A 17,749-nucleotide genomic window follows, 5' to 3' on the forward strand; every position below is an offset into this window, starting at 1 on the left:
AGGAACAGCATGGCCCCAGCTTCCCACCTGCAGGGCCCCTGTTCCTGGCCCCCTCCGCCCCCCCCAGCCGCCCTCTCTGAGCGAGGGAGGCGGCCACCCTGCTCAGGCGGCCTCATCGGTCTCCCCGCCTCCCCCAGGAACCCCCACATCGTCCTCAACATCGACCTGGCCCCCACCATCCTGGACATCGCGGGGCTGGACATCCCCTCGGACATGGACGGGAAGTCCATCCTGAAGCTGCTGGACACGGAGAGGCCCGTGAACCGGTGAGGAGGGGGAGGGGCGCCGGTCTCCCCGAACCCCTCCCTGCACAAACGTGCGGCCAGACCATGTGCGTCTGGTGGGGGGCTTCTCCAAGAGTGAGGAGCTAGGGTTCCGGGGTCCCCCACCCGGCCACTTCCCCGCTGGGAGAGCGGGATGCCCCCCAAGGTTCCGGCTTCCCATCCGGGATGTGGACCCGAGGCAGACCCTGCCTGTGTGTTCGACACGCACGCAGCACCCCTGTGGCCACGCGTGTGCCGGTGCTTTGCATGGGGTTTCGTCATTCTGCTCTCTGTAGCCCGTGAGGGGGCTTCGTGCAGATGCCCTTTGGCCCGTTGGACACCGAACCCGAGGCCACGCGCCTTGCCGGAGGTCTCCGGGCAGGTCTGGCTCCCACTCCAGCTCTCAGACCCCCGATCTGAGGCTGCACTCCCAGTCGCCATGCTCCGTGCCTTTAATGCCGGTAACGCCGACAGCGGGACGGGCATGTCCCCAGGTGTCCCGGGGCGGAAAGGGAACCGGGATGGGGAGCAGAATGTGGGCACCTGGGCAGGTGGGCTGAGCCTGACGGGGACAGGAAAGCAGGGGACGTAGCCGCTGCTGTGGCAACAGCGACACCTGGTGGCCAAAACGGCACCGTCCACTGGGCTCATGGCCCCAGGGAGCGGACCATTGCAACCTGGATGAGCAGTCCGTCCACATTGACCGCCCCGCAGGGGGCGCCTCGCCCGCCGCCAACCTGAGGCCTTCCCAGCGGGACGGGTGTGGCCTGGGCAGGTGTGAGGAGCCCTGGGGGTCAGTGCAGGCTGGAAGCTGCCTCAGCCTGAGCCCGTCTGGGAAACGGAAAGGAGAGTGACCAGCATGAAGTGCAGTTAAATTACCCAAATCCAGCCGCGGGGGTCACAGGAGGGAATCCCCCAGAACGCAGTGCGGGCCACCCTGACAGGCAGCCTCGCTGAGAGGGGGTCGCTGGACTTCCCGGGAGGCGCAGAGACAGGCGCACGTGACTGGGTGTAGCTTCCGCCCGGGAGGGTGGGCATCAAAGCCTCGCCCACCCCGCGCACCCCGTCTTCCCTGGGACCCCGGGGTCTGTGCCGGTTGGGAACCAAGCCCGGCTCTGGGCACCGTGCCTGCTTCTGGGAGAGGGCGGGGGGACCTGTGAGCCCCCACATGATGAGAAGATGGAGGTGTGCTTTCCCCCAGGTTCCACTTGAAAAAGAAGTTGCGGGTCTGGCGGGACTCCTTCCTGGTGGAGAGAGGGTGAGTGCTGGGTCCTGAGGTGCCACCCGGAGCCTGTGAGCCGAGGAGCTCACACGGGTCCCCCGACAACTGCCACCTCCCGGCAGCCCTGACAGCCCCCTGCCCCCGTGGAGGCAGCCCCCAGCCCCCTGCCCCCTGCCCCGCGGAGGGAAAGGCCGCTGGCGGGGAGGCGGGGACCGCTGGTGTCCCCGTACCTTCCCCCGGGGCCGAGCGCTCACGCCCATGGCCTCAGACACCAGAGTGCACCGCTGTCCTGCGGTGGGCACTGGGTTTGTGTTTGAAGGCCACACGTTTGGTGCTGCCTGCACAGTGGCCGTTTATTGCCAATGCAGGCAGTTTGGGAGGTTCCCTGTAAAAATCCCCATTTCTTTTTTTTTTCTTTTTCTTTTTTTTAATATATTTTATTGATTTTTCACAGAGAGGAAGAGAGAGGGAGGGATAGAGAGTTAGAAACATCGATGAGAGAGAATCATCGATCAGCTGCCTCTTGCACACCCCCCACTGGGGATGTGCCCGCAGCCAAGGTACATGCCCTTGCCTGGAATCGAACCCGGGACCCTTCAGTCTGCAGGCCGACGCTCTATCCACTGAGCCAAACCGGTCCCGGCAAAAATCCCCATTTCTTAAGTCTCCTGATGGTCAGGAGACGTGGCCAGGCTGGACCTGCCCGCTCGCGCTGGCACCGCCCCCCTAGGCAGGCCCCGCGCCCCTCCAGAGCCGAGGCCAGCCCTGCGCCCGCTCTGCCCACAGCAAGCTGCTCCACAAGAGGGACAGCGACAAGGCGGACGCCCAGGAGAACTTCCTGCCCAAGTACCAGCGCGTGCAGGACCTGTGCCAGCGGGCCGAGTACCAGACCGCGTGTGAGCAGCTGGGACAGGTGAGGCGGGGGGGCTCAGCCCAGGGCTGGAGACCGGTGCCCCGACCCTCCCTTCCCTCCAACGGCTGCCCCTCTGAACGGTGACCAGGCCTGCTCCCCGGGCATCGTTCTAGGCACCCTGGCAACAACCCTGAATGCCATCCACAGAAAGCGGTGCCCTCCTGCAGCTGGCGTTCTGGGGAGAGCGTGGCCTTGGGTTTATGCCAGGAGCCCACACGTGGTTCTGAGCTTCGAGGAACAGCCAGGGAGCCTTTGTCCCCTGGGATTGTTGTCAAATCCTGTGCCCCGGGTTAAAGGTCAGGCGAGCCCAGGGCAGGGGAGGGGCATGCATCTGCACATGGAGAACAGCTCCTTGGAGCACAGGGCTTCGCTGCACAGGGAAGGGCACCGGAGGTGGGTGTGGGGCCCAGACCAGCTGGGGGCCCCTGTCCGTGGCCCCCGGGCCTCCAGGGTCCCTGTCCACCCGTCCACCCGCTGGGAGTGCAGTGCTGGTCCTGCTGGGCCAGCCACCCCCTCGGTGTGGTTGCCTCATCGTGCACAGGCTGTGCCTTCTAGGAACGCCCTTCCTGGTGGGCTCACGCCCAGCCATAGTCCTGCAGTGCCCCCCCCCCCCGGTGCCATGTCTGTGCTTCTGCAGTCAACACGTGTCTGTCTGTCCTGAGTAACTAGCTCCAGGGACACAGCCCTTGTGGGCCCATGTCGCTGCCAGGGCAGGGAGGGGAGTTCGGGGTGGGTGGGGGCGTGTGGGGGCGAGTGGAGGCCGGCTCGGAGCCTGAGGCCTCGCTGTGCTTGCAGAAGTGGCAGTGCGTGGAAGACGCCATGGGGACGCTGAAGCTGCACAAGTGTAAGGGCCCGGCGCGGCCCGGCGGCAGAGCCCTGTCCGACCTGGTGCCCAAGTACTCCGGGCAGGGCCAGGGCGAGGCCTGCGCCTGCGACGGGGGCGGGGACGACCAGCTCGGCCTGGCCGGGCGCCGCAAGAAGCTCTTCAAGAAGAGTGAGTGTGGGCGGTCCGGGCCGAGGGGAGGGGGAGCGTAGCCCCATTCGTTCGTTGAAGTAATTCCACGGGCACTCACAAGGGCCCCCAGGATCCTCCGGGCCCAGTGGGGACGGGCAGGAATAGAACCGGAGAGCTGGGTGCTGTGAGGATGGGATGTGGAGGAGGGAGGGGCGGCGGGTGCCAGCCAGGGCCCATCACATCACCCCATCATATCACAGCTCAGGTTCTGAGACAGAGGAGCCACGATCAGATTTGTGTTTTCAGGGATATCGGTGGGCTGGGAGGGGCGGGAGCAGCGGGGACCTGTCTGAGCCTGGCCACAGGGAGGCGGGGAGAGCTCTGGAAGGGACTTGGAGGCCCATCAGGGCAGGCTGGCGGGCCCGGTCCTCGTTGCTCAGGGAATCCGTGTTTGTAACTTCGCCGACCCCCTCAGCCTTATTTGTGGCCCCTCAGTCACCACTTGAGATGCTTTCACGGATTTTTGTGGGCAGAAACTCTGAGTCTCCGGGTGCACGTTCCCAGGGAGGCTGAAGGAAGAGGTGCCGTCCACCTCGGCTCCATACTCTTCGCAGGACCTCTTAACGTCTGTTCGGCGTCATGCTCTCCACGCCTGTGTGTGGTCCCTGTGCTCTTGCTGTTTAACAGCCCCCGAGGTGCCGGCATATCCTTGAGTGCAGGGAGGTGTGACACGCCTTATGGAGAAAGTGCATGGGGCAGACAAGCTCATGCAGGCATGAGTTGTAGCACATTCTATATAATAAAAGGCCAATATGCAAATTGACCGAACAGTGGGACGACACATACTGACCACCAGGGGGCAAATGCTCAACACAGGAGCTGCCCCCTGGTGGTCAGTGCACTCTCACTCAGCCACAAGCCAGGCTGATGGCTGGTGAGCGCAGTAGTGGTGGAGCCTCTCCTGACTGTGGCTTGTTGGATATTCCCGAAGGCTCCCGGACTGCTAAAGGGCATGGGCTGGGCTGAGAGGACCCCCTACCCCCAGTGCACAAATGTTGTCCACCAGGCCTCTAGTATTATATTAATAAGGTGTCATTTGCCCTGCTGGTTTTTTCTCGGTGGTTATAGAGTGTCAGCCCTTGGACCAAAGGTTCACAGGTTCAATTCCCAGTCAAGAGCATGTACCTCAGTTGCATTCGATCCCTAACCCCGGGTCAGGGTACAAGTGGAAGGCAACCAGTGTCTGTCTGCCCGTCTCTCCCCTCCACCTCTCTCCCTTCCATCTATAAAAAACCAGTGGAAAAATACCCTCAGGGGAGGATTGAAATAATGTATGTGACCAGAGGTTCACAGGAAGCCAGCCCAGCGCCCCTGGAAGCAGTGGTTTACTATTTGCTAGTTCAGTGTTCTCGGTGGCTTTACAGAACAGGGTTCCTGCAGAGGACAATGGACTGCTTTTGGAGTGGGGAAAGGCCCTCAGCCTACCCAAGGAAGCTTCCTAAACCTCTCACCTTCCCCAGCAGGGGCTGGAGGAGGACAGGCAGTTAGAAAGCCAGCAGACATCCTCTGGACGTGGCTGGAAGACTCGGCTGTCACCCAAGCTGGCCAGGGCCCCCCTCTGAGCTCAGCTGCCAGGGGAAGAGTGACCTCCGCCTGTGTGTTGACGTGCCCAGTACTCCATGCCTGTCTGTCACATGTCATCCTCCAGTGAGCCTTCCTTGTGAGGCAGGTTCTGTCGCGAGAACACCGCCCCAGGCCCGTGGTGGCCCCTTGGCTCAGGATTCACCCGAGCCATTAGATTCCAGAGCCTCAGAGTTCAAACTCCAGGACACATCCAAGGGAGGGCATCTCGGGCCCTGGAAACAAAGGTGGGAGGGTGACATGGAGGGCGAGGGGCATGGCTTCAGTCTAGGGAAAGATTGACACGGGCCGGCCCACCTCTGTGAAGGTCCAGAGAGTAAATATTTGAGGCTTTGCAGGCTAAACGGTCTCGGTCTCAAATACCCAATTGTGTCACTGTCCTGGGATCCGGTGATTGGCTGATTTACAGCGTCAGGCAGAAGGCCAGATACTTTGAGGACCCCCTGGGCTTATGGCTGGAGATGGAGGGTGGGAAGATACAAGGCAGCTGGCTCAGGGAAAGCAAGACAGAGAGGCAGAGAGAACCCAGGGTCCAGTGCATGGCTCAGGCAGAGGACCTGTTCCCTCGGGAGATCCGCTCAGTACTGTGTGCACAAGGGGCCAGCTGTGGCTTCAGGGAGACTGAACTCAGGAGGGGGAAGCCAAGGAGAAAACTGCCCCAGCCCAGCAACGGCCCAGGTGTTACTGAGGAGGCGATGCCGCTCCTGGACTTGGGCCCTGGATCCTTTGATTCAAGGAGTTTGAAAAATGAAAGGTGCCAACATGTGTCCCAAGATGGGGGGCAGCAAGGCCAGATCCTGAAGCCTTGGAGCCACTTGGGAGCAGGAATCCCCTCCTCCCTTCCGCCAGCCTCCACCCAGTCCTCGAGCTTTGGGCGCCACCTGGTGGTCATATGGAAACCTGAGCTGTGACTGGCTCCAGGTCCTTCTCTAAAAAAAACGGCCATCTAGGGCAGCAGGGTTCTGGACTCCAGGATGTGCCCTTTTGAAACAGAAAATGGTTGGGGCCGGGGCCAGATGGAGAACACTCTGCCATGTCTAACGGGGCTGCATGTCAGCTCCTGCCAGGAGCGGCCTGTGGACCCAGGTCGGCAAGCACATCGGGTCTCTTCAGAAGCGGGAATCTGCACTCCTGCGTGTCCACCACCCCTTTCCTCTGAGTGTAGCAACTTGAAGCTACAGAGCTGAGCTCCGACTTGAGCCTGAACGCCCTCGGGGCTCAGCAGCTGGCCCAGAGCTTAGAAAAGGCACCTTTCAGTCCCAGCTCACGGCCCGTCGGGTACCGGCAGCATCTAGCTCTCAGCTGGGACTTGGAGAAGCCACGTGACCCCCCCCAAGCCGCTCCCTTTTCTGTCCAGAAGAATGTGCTGCCTGGCTTTTGTTTTTCCAATTCAAATTAGTGGGGGGGGGTTTTTGTGTTTCATTGCACTATAACTGACAGGTTTTCAACATAATGATTTGGTATTTGTATATATTGCAAAATGTTCAAGTAAGTCCATTCACAAATAGATAACACAGTGTTAACCTCAGCCACCATACAGCACATCCCTAAGACTTTATAACTGCAAGTTTTTGACCAACCATCCTCCAACCTCTGACAAACACCAGTCTGTTCTCTGTTACCTATGAGCTTGAGTTTTTGGTTTTGTGGTGGCTTTAGAGCTCAGTTGTAAGATCATGTGGTATGTCTTTATCTGACTGACTTCACTGAGTCTAGTGCCCTCGAGGTCCACCACGTTGTTGTAAATGGCAAGGTTTACTTTGATGCTGCAATGAACGTGGCGGCGCATATACCTCTTCAAGTTAGCGTTCTCATTTTCTTTGGATAAGTACTGAGACGTGGAGTTGCTGGGTTAACTAGTAGTTCTATTTAATTTTTGGAGGAACCTACATACTGTTTTCCATCGCGGCTGTACCAGTTTACACACACACCAATCATGCACAAGAGCTCTCTTTTCTCCACATCCTCACCAACACTTACTATTTAATAAGTCATCCTAACAGGAATGAGGTGCTGTTTCATTGTGGCTTTGATTTGATGCTGAGCACATTTTCATGTGTCTATTTGGCCATCTGCATGTCTTCTTCAGAAAAATGTCTATCGGGTCCTCTGCCTGTTTCTAAATCAGATTGTCCTTTAGTGTTGTATATGTATGTGTGTTTGTGTGTATTAGATACATTCTTTTTAATTGACTTCAGAGAGGAAGGGAAAGGATGAGAGAGAAACTGATCAGCTGCCTCCTGCACACCCCTCTGATGCCCACAGAGTACAAGGCCAGCTACGCCCGTAACCGCTCCATCCGCTCCGTGGCCATCGAGGTGGACGGCCAGGTGCACCATATAAGCCTGGAAGAGGCATCCCTGTCCCGCAATCTCACCAAGCGGCACTGGCCAGAGGCCCCCGAGGACCAGGAAGACAAGGACGGCGGGGACTTCAGCGGCACCGGCGGCCTCCCGGACCCTTCAGCCCCCAACCCCATTAAAGTCACACACCGGTGAGCATCCAGGCAGAGGCTGGGGTCAAAGGGACAGGCTGGGCCCTCCTCGCCCCCTCGGGGCCACACAGCACGTGATCCCCTCTCGCAGGTGCTACATCCTCGAGAACGACACGGTCCAGTGTGACCTGGACCTGTACAAGTCCCTGCAGGCCTGGAAAGACCACAAGCTGCACATCGACCACGAGGTGACAGGAGTCCGGGAGGGGGGCGGTGTGAAGCCGGGCCCAGGGGGGAGAGGTCCCCACAGAACACGGGAAAATTACTCCGTTTCTTTGCTGGGAATCTGGTTCCTTCAGGTAGAGCCAGGGAACCCCCTCGGCACCCACAAATGTGGGCAATGGCCAGAGGCCGCCCCTTTCTCACCCAGTCCCACCCCCACCCCGAGTTTCACGGCCTCCTCTCCCTCAGATTGAAACCCTGCAGAACAAAATTAAGAACCTGAGGGAAGTCCGAGGTCACCTGAAGAAAAAGCGGCCAGAAGAATGTGACTGTCACAAGATCAGGTGAGGAGGCAGCAGAGGGACCCTAGCAGTCATGTAGGACCACTCCTTTCCTTACTTTCACCTCCTCAAGGCCCAGGGGGAGACACAGAGGCCGCTCTTCCTGCCTGCTCCCTCAGGGTAAAACAAGTCAGTCATTCACATCAGCACTGGCACATACCCCGCACCCCTCCCGCCCGTAGCCAGTCAGCTGCCCAGATTCACGCTCTGCCGACAGGCAGGCTGCTGCTGCGGGAAGCTGGCTCCCAGGAGGAAAGGGGCCCTTCGGGAACAGCCCTGTGGCTGGAGGTCACATTACCAGCCCAGGGCACCACTGGCCTAAGGGTTTGCACTCAGGAGCAGCACTGTCCAAGGTCACTCCTGTGATGATGGAAATGGCTGTATCTGCTGGCCATCATGGGGGCCACCAACCATGTGTACACACTTGAATGTGACCGTGTAACTGACAAACTGAATTTACAGTTTTGTCTAAACTGAAATAGCTACATGTGGCTACAGTACCAGGCAGCCCAACTGTAGCATCTCTGTCTGCTCCAGTCCCAGGAAGGGACTGTAAAACAAGGATCCCCCTAGGGCTGGCCCTGACCAAGCCTGAGGTGGGGGAGCCACAGGGGACAACCATCAGGTGATGCGGAGGCTGAAGCTACACAAACCAGGCGCAGCTTCCGGCCTAAGCTGACGTACACCTACCCCAGCCTTCCAGCTCACACTTGCAGGAAGGAGCCAGGCAGGCAGGCGAGACAGTAACACACACACACACACACACACACACACACACACACACACACACGGTCACTGCATCAGAAAGAGGGACGGTCCCGGGGACCACAGTGAACCCCAGGAGAACTGTTCTGTATGCAGTTTCTGAAACCTGGGGTTTGGGTTCTGTTCCAGTTACCACACCCAGCACAAAGGCCGTCTCAAGCACAAAGGCTCCAGTCTGCATCCTTTCAGGTAAGGCTCAGCTGACAATTTAAAGGATGTCCATGTGCCTTCTCAGGCAACCCTCTACAGACGGCTTAAGGCCGGGGAGAGAGACACCGAGGCTGCCCTTTCCCTGGGAAGCTCAAGGCAGTCCTTACAGAGGTCTCCAGATCCACAGAGGTCTCCAGGCACCACCCCCCCCGTGGCGGGAGTGGGTACTGCACCCCACCATGCAGGGTGGGACAAGGCCCAAGAAACTGGTGTGAGCCCGAGGCCAGCTGCCTCCTAGCTCTCCCCCACTCTGTGCTGCCATGGGACTTGGGGGTCCCTAGTGCTGTGCTCACAGTTCTCTGGCAAGAGCAGCAGAGGGTCAGGGTCAACGGTCCCTAGGAGGCTCCAAGGTGGGGAGGCCAAGAGAGGTGTGGCCATTTGCCCACAGGAAGGGGCTGCAGGAGAAAGACAAGGTGTGGCTGTTGCGGGAGCAGAAGCGCAAGAAGAAGCTTCGCAAGCTGCTCAAACGGCTGCAGAACAACGACACGTGCAGCATGCCGGGCCTCACCTGCTTCACCCACGACAACCAGCACTGGCAGACGGCGCCGCTCTGGACACGTGAGCAAGCCCGGGGCCCGCAGGAGGCAGCTTGGGCCGGAGGGGCTTCTCCAGGACCTCGCCTTGCCCCCTTGCCAGACCCTACAAGGTCTTTTGGGAACAGATTCTCTGACATCAGGGGTCAACGAGTGCTCCCCACAGGCCCCAGCCCCGGGGACCGTCCTGGACAGGAATTCCAGCGGGCAGAATGGGTTTCTTCCTGCAGGCACACTCAGGGCACACTCTCTCTTCCCTTGGCAGTGGGGCCCTTCTGTGCCTGCACCAGCGCCAACAACAACACATACTGGTGCATGAGGACCATCAACGAGACCCACAACTTCCTCTTCTGTGAATTTGCAACCGGCTTCCTCGAGTACTTTGATCTCAACACAGACCCCTACCAGGTACAGACAACCCACACTGGAGAAGGAGATGCATGGGGCTCAGAGGTGCTGGCGTCAGGCCCCCATGTGGAAACGACAAATGACCCGAGTCCCTCAGACAGAAGGGAGTTGTGAGGCCTCTGAGAACTTGGGGCTCCACCTTCCTGCATCTGCAATCTAGACCTTGTTATAGCCTCTTCCCCGTGAGATTCACGCAGGCTGTGTGGGAGCTTGTGGAGGCTCCTGGGCTGAGGGGTCCTCAGGGCCAGGCCAGACTCTGTTGGGTGCCTGCAGGGACTTCCTATGTGCCAGGTGCTTCCACATAGCAAACCACCTGAACACATGACTTTAAGTGGCCCAGCACACACAAGGCAAAAAGGAGCCACAGAGCCTGGTGAGTGGAACCAGCATGTCTTACCTCCACTGACGGTCACCACTCAGCTCAGCGCTCCAGCGCTCAGCAGTGTGGTCTTGGCACCGACTGGTTACCGGTTTCAAGGGGAGGCTGAAGTCATATTTAACATGAAATCTGACTTTTAGATGCCGGCCACGCCACACTATAGTCTGCCGGCTTTTCTCCTTTAGGTAGGGCATTCCTGTATTTACAGAAGGGCATGGCAGAGCATACAGGTTACTCGGTCATTGGTAGCTCCCAGACGAGGCAGGGCCCCAGGGACGGTGATGGAAGGCTGCTTAGAGGCAGTTTCCTAACCAGTGGCTCCAGGAGCTCAGTGTGAAGCACAGAGGCGGTTTATTCACGTGAGTTTTTATCCTCATGAAGAAAGCACCTTCGTGGGGCTTGAGGCAAAAAGTATTCCTAACTGTTCCAAACTCTGGCTCCTGCAGAAGCAAAGGTTACCATCCTGTAGCACCTGCTGCTCCTGGCCTGCCTGAAGCCAGTGCCCTGGGGGGAAGGGGGGGTATAAGGGGGGAGACTGCGCTCACCTGGCTGATAACCCACCTTCCTTCCAACCAGCTGATGAATGCAGTGAATACACTGGACAGGGATGTCCTCAATCAGCTACACGTACAGCTCATGGAGTTGAGGAGTTGCAAAGGTTACAAGCAGTGTAACCCCCGGACGCGCAACATGGACCTGGGTGAGTAGGCGCCCGTCGTGGGGCCTGTAAGCGGCAGGGTTACCACAGAGAGGAGTTTAGGTTCACTCTGGCCCGAAAAGTGAACCTAGAATCATCGGGAGTTGATGAATTCTCACCATGGCTAAAAGTCACCAAGTGCTGCTGTTATCGATCCTATGACAACCCTCAGGTACAGCTGGCTGTCCTCACTTCGTGGAGAAGTGGAGTGACTGGGTTGGCTGACTGCAAAGCCCTCACACTTGGTCACACTACTACACCCTCTAGGAGAATTGCCAAGAGCCACACACAGACCTCCCGCCACCTGCCTTTCTCAATGCCCTTGGCTTTCTGTAGCCTTGGTGTCCGTGCCCCTCTCTGCCCGCCCTACCATGACCAGGGTCAGTGTTGAAGGGATGCATCAGGAAAGCTCACCTCCTAGTCAGCCTGCTCTGCTTGCCTAGGGAACACTGTCAACACCGTGAGTTTGTGACAAACCACCTTCGGTGTTAAAAAAAAAAAAAAAAAAAAAAGTTACAAAGTTCGTCATTGCTTGTTCCATATTTACTCTAAATTCACTGTTCCTATTTTGTTCATGTCTCCTTTAGGACTTAAAGATGGAGGAAGCTATGAGCAATACAGGTATTCGGTTTTGTTTCTAAAGCCTCAGAACGGTCCCATGTGGAGGCCCGTCCTTTAGTCTAACCTCTGTGACTGCCCTTTCTCAGTCTGCCATGGGCCTGGGTCGCCCACCAGTCAGGTGTCACCTAAGCGACCATCTTTGTATTGTTCTTTGAGAGTAACTCTTTCTTTCTTGGTGATGGTTAACACTCATTCTCCTTTTGACACTTGAAAACTTAGGCAGTTTCAGCGTCGAAAGTGGCCAGAAATGAAGAGACCTTCTTCCAAATCACTGTGAGTTGAGAAATGGGTTTACAAATAGAGACCTGGTTCTGGCTTGCTTCGTTTTGCCAAGGCTATTCTGTGTGCATGCCAATTCTTACATATCACTCTCATTTGTTCCTGTGATGAGAGGGGAAGCAGTACTGTACGTCTTTCCTGTAAAGTAACACCCTTGAGTACACTTCATGTTTTAGGTTAATAGCTTGTCTATATACACTGTTGTTCACTACAAATAATCTGTGCCTGGTAAACTCAAGGCATTCCTTAGAAAATGAGCAGCACTTAAGTATTATAACTGCCAGGCACCTTGAAGGCTGTGGCTGCAGAAGTGTTACCTGGTCCTTACATAACATCAGTGGGGCAGTGTCATTAAATGGTTTCCAAAATGTCCATGCTGCACACTCCAGTGCTGCCAGAGGCCGGCGGGGGGCTAAGAGACTGTGGCAGCCTAGAAAAGTCGCCTCTAGTCCAAATGCGATGTAATTTAAAACCTTCTGATTCATCAGGTCAATCCAGAAACCCAAATGTGGGTGAGAATTTTTTTTAGCATTGGCGACTAATTTGACGCCAAACAAAACGCCTTGATGAGCTGCCATTTGCAACCTCTGGCCTATTCATGTTTTTCCTTATGTCTGGAGAAACCTATGCAGCTTTAATAGGGACAACCAAGCATGTCTCTGGTGCTCTCAGAATTAAAGCACATAAATGCCAGCAGCTGAAAATCTAGATTTGAGGTGGTGACAAGCCTGGTCTGAGAGACCTAGAAATAGTCATTCTCAGCAGCCACATCCTTGAAGCAAAGCTGAGGCAGCTGTAGGACTGAGTTAATGCCTAGCAGCGTGACAATCAAATACTGAGGTGAGTCTGCTTTGTTCCACAGGGGACAGCTGTGGGAAGGCTGGGAAGGTTAAGCAGCATGGGATGGACCTCCCAAACAGAGGCATCACCTGACCATCCAGAGAGCAGAGCCCTGTGTGATTCCAGGCAGACCTATGCCATCAGCCAGGAGACCTGGGAGACACAGAACTTGCTTTCAGTCAACACGGCAGATTGTGGAAGAGAACTACCAGGAGTAGTGATACTTCGGGAAGCCCATTTTTGCCCTTGCTTTTGCTTTGGACTGTACCTCACCAGCGGCACAAAATGCATTTTCATATCAAAGTCACCACTAACCCTCTCCAAGGCTTAAAGGAAAAAAGAACAAAAAGAGGTGTTGTTTTGTTTTTTTTTAATTTCCCTGAAGGATGAAAGTCACTGGAATGTTTTTGTTTTTTTTAAGTCATAGGGAAAGAACAACCCTGTTTTAAATCCTCTCTTTATCTTTTGGTTTGTCACGAAGAACGAACTTAAGAGGCAGGATAGTGGCAACGTGCAGATGCTGGGAACAGTGCCCAGTTGGATAGTGAGTCAGTAGCACAAGAAGTGACATTACCTAGCACTAGAGCCCTGGCTGCCTCTGAAGAAATGGACTTCACTGTAAATATGTGACTATTTACATGTAACCGGCGTGGGACTTTTAGGGGAATCTGACGAAGAAGAAACCCAGTTTTGAGGCGTGGTGGTGTCAATAAACGCTGTGGCCAGTGTGAGAGAAAAGCCCTGCAGTGTGGACATTTCTGTTCCCGTGTTCTCTCTCCCAGAACTGATGTTTTCTAAAGTGCTGGAAAGAAATGGAAGTTGATGTACATCCCACATTTTAATGAAGTTGTATTTGTAAAGAAAGGTTTGTAGTCTAAGTAGTGTCACACAATGTTCGAACTTCAGCCAATGACCAGCAGTCAGTATGAGGTAACCTTTGACATTTTGTAAAAGGCCATTCTTGGGGGTGTTTATGTTTTGTTTTTTCCTTAAAATCATTCAATACACCACCAGTCAACAACTTTTTCAAAGGAGACACCTTTGATTTGGGTGGTTTTTTAAGAGACAACAAAGGTTACAAATTAATGACTAAAATTTACCATATTTCAAGGAACTCACAGGTAAGTCTCACATTACACCAGCTTTAGGATTTCACTTTTAAGGTAAATGTGTTAAATCAAATGCAAAGCAACTGCTAACCCAGGGAATCTAATCTGGAATGGGAGAACAGGAGGAACCTCAGCCATCAAGTGGTCCAACCCATTTCTCATTTAATAGATGATCCCTTGTCACTCACCTTTTTTAAGAACAGTTCCATGCTTTTCAAGATTTATTTTTGGAACGAGTTTGAAGAGTATAATCTCCAGTTTTGCTGTTCTATTGCTGCACACAATAAGAAGCATTGGGGGGGGGGGGGGGATTATTTTAACCTCATAGAAACAGCTACTATTATTTGAAATAAGAGTCCTTAACATTCTTTTTCACTCTTAATCCAATAAGGATTTTTCTTTAAGTAAATAAAGCAAGCTCTTTGGCTTCAATTTTAAATAGAAACCTTTATTTACAATGACACCCAAAATGATCAGCAAAACAGTCATACCTTAACCACACATCTCATAAGTTATCTCATGTGATCTGGATTCTTTGCAGTTTCAAGGATGATTTAGATTTTTTTTAAAAAAAACAACATTTAATGTAAACTTGATTGAATTCATTCTCAACACTGTAAGTCGATTCCTGAGAATTTAAATATTGCTCTCAGAATGACATTTCCATCTTCAAAATCCCATACATTGGAAGAGAGGAAGAGAAAGAAGGAAAAAAGAACACCCTGCTCATTAAACAATTTGCCTTGGGCTCAACAGCAGCTCCTGCTCCTCTGCATCTCCCACTGGGAACAAACTCATGGCTTCTGCAAATAAAAAGGGAACTGGACAGGCATATGGGTAACGCAATGCATTCTGTTACTTTCTAGCTGCATCTGTCTCTGGATCAAAGAACTTTTAGGACAGCAAACCGATGTCCTACATTACCTCCCCTAAACCTCCAACTCACCTCGAAGTGAATAGGATTAAGCAGTCCCTGTTGATTGATATTTACACCTTTCCATCAAGATGCACAACTTAGAAAAGTGACATCATAATATGAACATTAACAATTTCTATTTGTTTTTTTAAAGGAAGAAACAGGTACTTCCTTTATATCATTTTGATCTTTAAAAATATATATATTATATATCTTTGGATTCAGCAAAAAAGGAATACTGGAAATATCTCACATTCTAAAAGCTGATGAAAAGATTACTTAAACTGTTCACCAAACAGATACCAAGGTCTAAAAAAGTAGGAAGAGGAGAGGTAGGCAGCAGGAGTACAAAGAATTATCCAAAAAAGATTAAAAACAAATTATCTCAAAGACTGCATCTATTAAAAGAAAATCAGAATCTTAAGTTTACACCAATAAAATGAACAAGTAGAAAATATAAAAACTTATAACCTTTGTTTTTTTTCATATAAAAGGGGAGTGCTGCCTTCCAGTTAGCCTGGAGCCAGGACTAAGGAAAAGAATCACAAAATTTTTTGTTCTTAATTTTTAAAAGTCAAGAAAGGTAAGAGCACCATTCTGTTTCTTCCATGCACACACAACTTAAACAAGAAAGATTCAGACATACCTCACACAACTGTGTCTAAAAAGACAGACACTCAAGTTAGGTCTCCGGACAGAAGGATGTGTTATCTGAAAAGTACAGGCCACTATGATGGAAGGTGATGGATTTACAATCTTAGATTTATTTTTAACGTGGCAGGAGGGAATGGGGTGTCAGACTCAAATCCATTCTAGTGGTGGTTCTGGAAATATAGGTTTCACTTATTCATAAAGAAATTAAAAGATCTTACCTTAGAGGCACCTAGAAAGATTAGCTCAATGTGAATGAAATAAAAATTAACTGGCTCCCAATTATTGCCAGGATGTGACACCAAAGCTAACAGAGATATCTGAAATTAATATTTTCCAAAAACCCAATTTCATTCAATTATTTTAACTTAAAAGTAAACCAGATACAGAAAATTAAATCTGATTTTTTTTTTTTTTAACCTATTCCCAACTGACAAGTGTCAAGGAGTGGTGACAGCAGACAAGGGCAGGGGTAGCAGGAGGAGGGAGTGCAACAGCGCTCAGACTGCAGCTCTAAATCATGCAAAATTGACTTCCTGGGGCTGAGTCTTATTCTTAGGGATGGTGATGTCCATTACCAGGACATGACTCTTACTCTCAGGGATGGTGAAAGCATCATGATAGTGAATGACAGCACAGCTGAGCAGACATAGAAGCCACACATCCAGGATTCTACTCCTGAGAGCTCATTGGGATTCAGGTCCTAGTAACCAAAACCTAGAGCAATGCTCAAGTAAACAAACGGACACCAATTTAAAAAAAAAAAAAAAAATGAACTGCTATTCTTTATTTATGGACCACTTTAAATCAAATTGCTTAATATTTTTAAATTCTTGATACCTTTTTATAAAACATTTTCCCATGTCTATTCTTTCCCCCAAAATTAACAAAGTGCTTATAGTTCTGGTAGAAGAATTAAAAAAAAAAAAAAAAAATTTAAATGCCTACATCTAAACAAATGATCTCTTTAAAAAGCTTTTAGATTAAGAGACTGAAAAGAACGAGGCATCTAAGGCTGGAGAGAAGGAAAAGCTCTGAATCGCTGTGCTTTCCCCCAGGCCAAAAAATTCAGGGATGACTCTTCTGTTTGTAACCTCACGACACTGAGCTTAATGAAATCAACTATGTTAAATATTTAGCTTCACAAACTCTGTAAAAATGAGCTGTTGTGACCTACAAAAAAAGTATATACATATTTTACATGATATAATATCTTAAAGGTCCTATTTACAAAAGAAAATCTATTCACAGAAACACTGCGAAATTCTGATTCAGAATGCAGTACCTGGCCTTGGGTTTTCTGTGGTTTATTTTCAAAAAGCATTATTGCTCTACCATATAGGCAAATGGTGACACCAGTACTTTCAACAACAACAAAATCATAGTTCTTATCCAACAGATAGACAAAAACCAGGAATGTGATTCGCCATTCCTCAAGACCTCAAGAATATTGCATTTATCCACTATTTCTTAAATAAAGTGCACTCGGCGGCACGTTAGCATGTGTAAAATTGCTACTGCTGCATTAAATACTGTCGTCTCATTTCCCCTTCTACAAGGCCATTTGACATCAAGGAGAATTCCTGGAGGTGAAGTATGACAAAATGTTAGGAGCAAATGAAAATCCTAACTAAAGCCTAAGTCAACCAAGAATAGGGTTGGAGCAACTCAACACGATCATTAAGAGAAAATCCAGAAATGCCAACCCTACGGGACAGAACTACCTGGTAGTGGCAAAAGCAAATGAAGACTTGCACTTGCTCTTCCTCCAATAATGCAACTAGAGAAACCAGATGTTCTAATCTCCTGATTTCTCCAACGTTCTGTACTGAATAGCCAGGCAGACGGAAGGGAAAAAGGAGTATTGTGTGATCAATAACACTCCGTTACCTCCAGAACCATCTCCCTAAGAAGCGGAAAGCCAAAACTACTTGTTTTGAACACCATGATACATGTTGCAGGGGGCGGAGAGAGGGAGGTTGATATCTTGATATCGCACTTCAGCTTAAAATCCAGTCCTACTCAAATGACATCACTTGGAATACCCTTGATGAAGATCAAAGATGGTCCTTTCTTCAAAGCTGGGTGCCTAGAACAATGATTCTTTACTCCTGATAATCCTAGTGCAGTGTCATTTGTACAGTGAATTCTTCAGAAGTCCTGATGTGGAGATGTCAGCAGTATTTCTGTTAGCAACCAAAGAAACATGAGTGAAAAACACTGCATAAGAAAAAATAAATCTATATCTACACTGATGGCTTGCAACATGGGTCTGGCTTGAATGAGCCAGATTCCTAAGATCTCAAATTATCCAAAGTATCTAGTGGCCCAATTCAAATCAAATTTTTTT

General features: G+C 51.9%; 2 protein-coding genes across 5 annotated transcripts in view; one reads left to right on the forward strand and one right to left on the reverse strand.

Moving 5' to 3' along the window:
• The window catches only part of SULF2 (sulfatase 2), an 85,039-nt gene extending 71,280 nt beyond the window's left edge, over positions 1 to 13,759 (forward strand). For both annotated transcript variants that reach the window (XM_084887488.1, XM_084887487.1), the window contains exons 8-21: positions 138 to 266; positions 1,465 to 1,521; positions 2,272 to 2,398; positions 3,194 to 3,392; positions 7,260 to 7,488; positions 7,580 to 7,676; positions 7,900 to 7,994; positions 8,886 to 8,945; positions 9,355 to 9,524; positions 9,765 to 9,907; positions 10,863 to 10,986; positions 11,571 to 11,604; positions 11,824 to 11,877; positions 12,746 to 13,759. In XM_084887488.1, the coding sequence (XP_084743614.1) occupies positions 138 to 266; positions 1,465 to 1,521; positions 2,272 to 2,398; positions 3,194 to 3,392; positions 7,260 to 7,488; positions 7,580 to 7,676; positions 7,900 to 7,994; positions 8,886 to 8,945; positions 9,355 to 9,524; positions 9,765 to 9,907; positions 10,863 to 10,986; positions 11,571 to 11,604; positions 11,824 to 11,877; positions 12,746 to 12,776 (1,549 nt within the window). In that variant the 3' untranslated portion in view covers positions 12,777 to 13,759. The remainder of the gene's footprint in view (positions 1 to 137; positions 267 to 1,464; positions 1,522 to 2,271; positions 2,399 to 3,193; positions 3,393 to 7,259; positions 7,489 to 7,579; positions 7,677 to 7,899; positions 7,995 to 8,885; positions 8,946 to 9,354; positions 9,525 to 9,764; positions 9,908 to 10,862; positions 10,987 to 11,570; positions 11,605 to 11,823; positions 11,878 to 12,745) is intronic.
• A 500-nt stretch (positions 13,760 to 14,259) lies between these two features.
• The window catches only part of NCOA3 (nuclear receptor coactivator 3), a 92,313-nt gene continuing 88,823 nt past the window's right edge, over positions 14,260 to 17,749 (reverse strand). For all 3 annotated transcript variants that reach the window (XM_084887454.1, XM_084887455.1, XM_084887453.1), the window contains one exon: positions 14,260 to 17,585. In XM_084887454.1, coding sequence (XP_084743580.1) covers positions 17,574 to 17,585 — 12 coding nt within the window. In that variant the 3' untranslated portion in view covers positions 14,260 to 17,573. The remainder of the gene's footprint in view (positions 17,586 to 17,749) is intronic.

The sequence above is a fragment of the Pipistrellus hanaki genome (genome assembly GCF_964339955.1).
Source record: "Pipistrellus hanaki genome assembly, chromosome: 6".
NCBI lineage: Eukaryota > Metazoa > Chordata > Mammalia > Chiroptera > Vespertilionidae > Pipistrellus > Pipistrellus hanaki.